Source organism: Morone saxatilis, unplaced genomic scaffold (genome assembly GCF_004916995.1).
Source record: "Morone saxatilis isolate NCDOM2014 unplaced genomic scaffold, NCSU_SB_2.0 Contig5, whole genome shotgun sequence".
Taxonomy (NCBI): Eukaryota; Metazoa; Chordata; class Actinopteri; family Moronidae; genus Morone; species Morone saxatilis.
Genome location: NW_023340095.1, coordinates 25,854,822 through 25,857,975, shown reverse-complemented (window position 1 = coordinate 25,857,975; position 3,154 = coordinate 25,854,822). Strand labels below are relative to the sequence as shown.

The window sequence follows — 3,154 nt, the reverse complement described above, 5'->3', positions numbered from 1 at the left end:
TGGCACCAGGATCGAACCAACAACCTTCCGATTAGGGGACGACCCGCTCTACCTCTGAGCCACAGCCGCCCCTTGAATTGGGTTGTCGTCTCATAGCCAGGCCACTTCAACATTCAAGTACTAAAAGAAAGCGCAATATTCTGACAATATCCATTACTAACATCATACTTTTATGCAATAAACAGACAGCATCTGCATCTTTAAATCATCATTTTATATCATCTTTGTTGTTTTCAGCCAAACGACAAATGAAGGCCTGAAACCTACTCTGTTCTTATCAACCATTTGCCATTATTTTGTCCAAACTAAATACATTTAAAAAAAAAAAAAAACAGAAGTGTGTTTTTATTTTAACCATATATGAGGGGATTTAAAGTAATGAAAAACAACTAGGAAAAATAAAAATCTCAGGCCAGATTTCGTTATATTTTTTACATCATGGTGCAGAAACGGGCCCCTGGGCCGGCATTTTGAGATCCATGCAATACATTAAATGACGCTACAAGATAAGTTATTGCATCATAACAAACAAAAAGCTATTTTTTTTTTATTTATACATTGAAGCAACTTTATTCCAAGTCAATTGCTATACTTCCTTTAATTGTATTTGTATTTACATTTTTGTATTTTGATTAATGTCAAGGGGCTGCTGTAACATATCTATTTTTGACTAACCACTCTTCTTTGGTTTTCAGTTGCATTTTTGGTGTAGGCCTACCCCTGCTTATATACGCTACTGTATATTTAGTTTGGTGGTATTTTATTCATTTTATGCCAACAGCCAAAATTTTAGCGAGTTTGGTAGGCTGTTAACAAGTTGCTAGCTGGTGTAGACCGCACTGAATTGTAATGGTTCATCTGATTGGCGACAGATATGTTATTCAGGAATCACCTGAATGTGTATTCTTGGAAACTGAAACCACAAGTTAATATAAGCTTGCATGTCTGTATTCCCCTAAAGCAGACGTCATAGTGATGTCATTCCACCATACTACGGAAATGCTTTGTGTTTGTGTATGGCAGTGGCGTCACTTACTGATCCAAAGCAGTTTTATTCAGACGGCAGCAGAAAACTCCAATGTGCTGGAGTTTCAGAGATGCTTGAGAAAATGTAGCTTGTGTGGACACTGCCGCACTACTTGATCAATAAAAGAGCAAAGCTACTAAAAAGCTATTTGATTAAAAAAACAACAACACTAACACCACGCTACTGAGAAATGTAGTTAAATTAGTAATATTGCTGCTTGTAGCGACACTACTGCACAACACTATGTATTGTGACTAATCAATAGACTAAAAAAGGATGCAGTGACCAACTGTAGTTAGGGAAGAACAATTGACGCTTCCCCTCGTCCTGCCCCTTTTTGCTCTGTGCTCCAATAGCAATTGAACAAGCCACGATCAGAACCTCGTTTAAATTTCTCCTTTCCTCTGGTTGCTCAAATATTATTGAGAGCAAAAAGGGTTGGGACTTAGAGGGGTCTACTTGGGCTTCATTCCCACCTTGAATTTCTGCTTCAGTTTGGTGGACTCGGCCCTCTTCGCCTCCAATTCATCTTGATATCTCTTCAGTTGGTCCAGCAAATCCTGTTTGCGTTTACCAAGCTTCAGGATTTCCTCCTGTGTGAAAGAATGAAGTGAAAAAATGTAGTGAGTTCCTTGTTATTCCAATCTTAGCAGCCTGTAGATGTTACAGATAGGGCTGTCCCGATCATGTTTTTTTGGCCCCCGATCCCATCCGAGTCATTTAATCTTGAGTATAGCAGTATACCAAGTCCCGATCCAATACTTTTATTTATTCATTATTTAGATAATACAATGCAGAGTGCACACTTCAATGATATTATGTTAATCCAATGTTAATGCCTCACAATTAAATAGCTCTACATTGCATTAAGATAGAAAATTCATGTATTGAAGCTGTCCCTTTTTGCTTTTTTTACACAATAAAGTATAAAGTAACAAACATCTCTATAATATTTTTGTCTCTCTCAAATGTTTGTAGCTTCAGTGGAGCCTTTGCTTGAGTTACGTGAATGAACTGGATTTTGCTGGGTGTTTATATCCGTCGTCTGTATATCTATTGCATGAATTACATTAATAAATTGACTTATTGGCTTTTTATTGACGGGGCTTTTTTGCCTGAAGTGAAAAGCGGTGCTGCTCCTGCTCTGTCACACACAGAGCAGAGTGGAGGAAAAGAGACAGCAGACAGAGGTGACAATGGATGCACCATGCCTGAAAGCTTTGTGAGCAAAAACAGCTGTGTGACAGCTGACATAAAGCACAAGATAGGATTGGGTCAATGAAGCTCAATATACTCGATATCAATTAAAAACGCCTTCATTAGCATCAACACTTATCGCTGAGATCAGAACGGGACACCCCTAGTTAGAGAGACAACTGTACCTGCAGTGCATTCATGCTTTTAGTGTATTCCTTCTGACTCTCCTCTTGCTTTTTGACACAAGCAAACATCTCTTGCTGGGCCTGTGACTTGGCTTCATCTTGATCCAGTTTTTCCAATATCAGCCTGGCTTTCACATCATCAGCTTTCTCTACTTTAGCCTGAAAGACATAGCAGGAAAAGTTCAGAAAGACTACAGCTGGACCTGTGGACAGTTTCTTACAGGAGAGAGTAGTTCCAGTTCCAGATGATGGTGGTGGATTATCAAAATACCATACCAGATGCCATTGTGCTGTGGATGCAGAAATCTCAACCTGGACGAATAAAACCGAAACTATCAAAAACAAAGACTGATACCATAAGAGAGAAAACAAATGATTGGATCTGAAATAAAACAATGACCGTAGATTAATGCGCATGTTCAGCTTGAGTTTATGAACAGTAGCACTTTTTAGACACTCCCCAAAGCACATTTAGTTAAAATCATTGGACATCATTGGACTCTGCAGCAGAACGATAATGATAACTAGAAAATTCCTAAGGAAATTTTGAGTGTGCCTGACTCTGGCCCGTATATTAATAGCATGTCATCCTCTCAAGCAAGCTAGCTAGCTAGCGCTAGGATATTGATACCTTTTCATCCTCTTTAGCTAGCTATGTGTCTGTGTGTATGTGTATGTTCACAGTCAGACTTGTGAGAGGCAGGCTTTGGTTGTCTTGGCAATCAGGGCCAGGCCACAGCAGTTA

At 39.1% G+C, this 3,154-nt stretch overlaps 1 protein-coding gene across 1 annotated transcript in view; it reads right to left on the bottom strand.

Moving 5' to 3' along the window:
* Window positions 1–2,841, bottom strand: part of nmi (N-myc (and STAT) interactor) — a 6,320-nt gene extending 3,479 nt beyond the window's left edge. The window contains exons 1-2 of the mRNA XM_035677221.1: window positions 2,410–2,841; window positions 1,504–1,620 (exon numbers count right to left, since the gene is read on the bottom strand). Coding sequence (XP_035533114.1) covers window positions 1,504–1,620; window positions 2,410–2,826 — 534 coding nt within the window. The 5' untranslated portion in view covers window positions 2,827–2,841. The remainder of the gene's footprint in view (window positions 1–1,503; window positions 1,621–2,409) is intronic.
* Window positions 2,842–3,154: the final 313 nt, after the last annotated feature.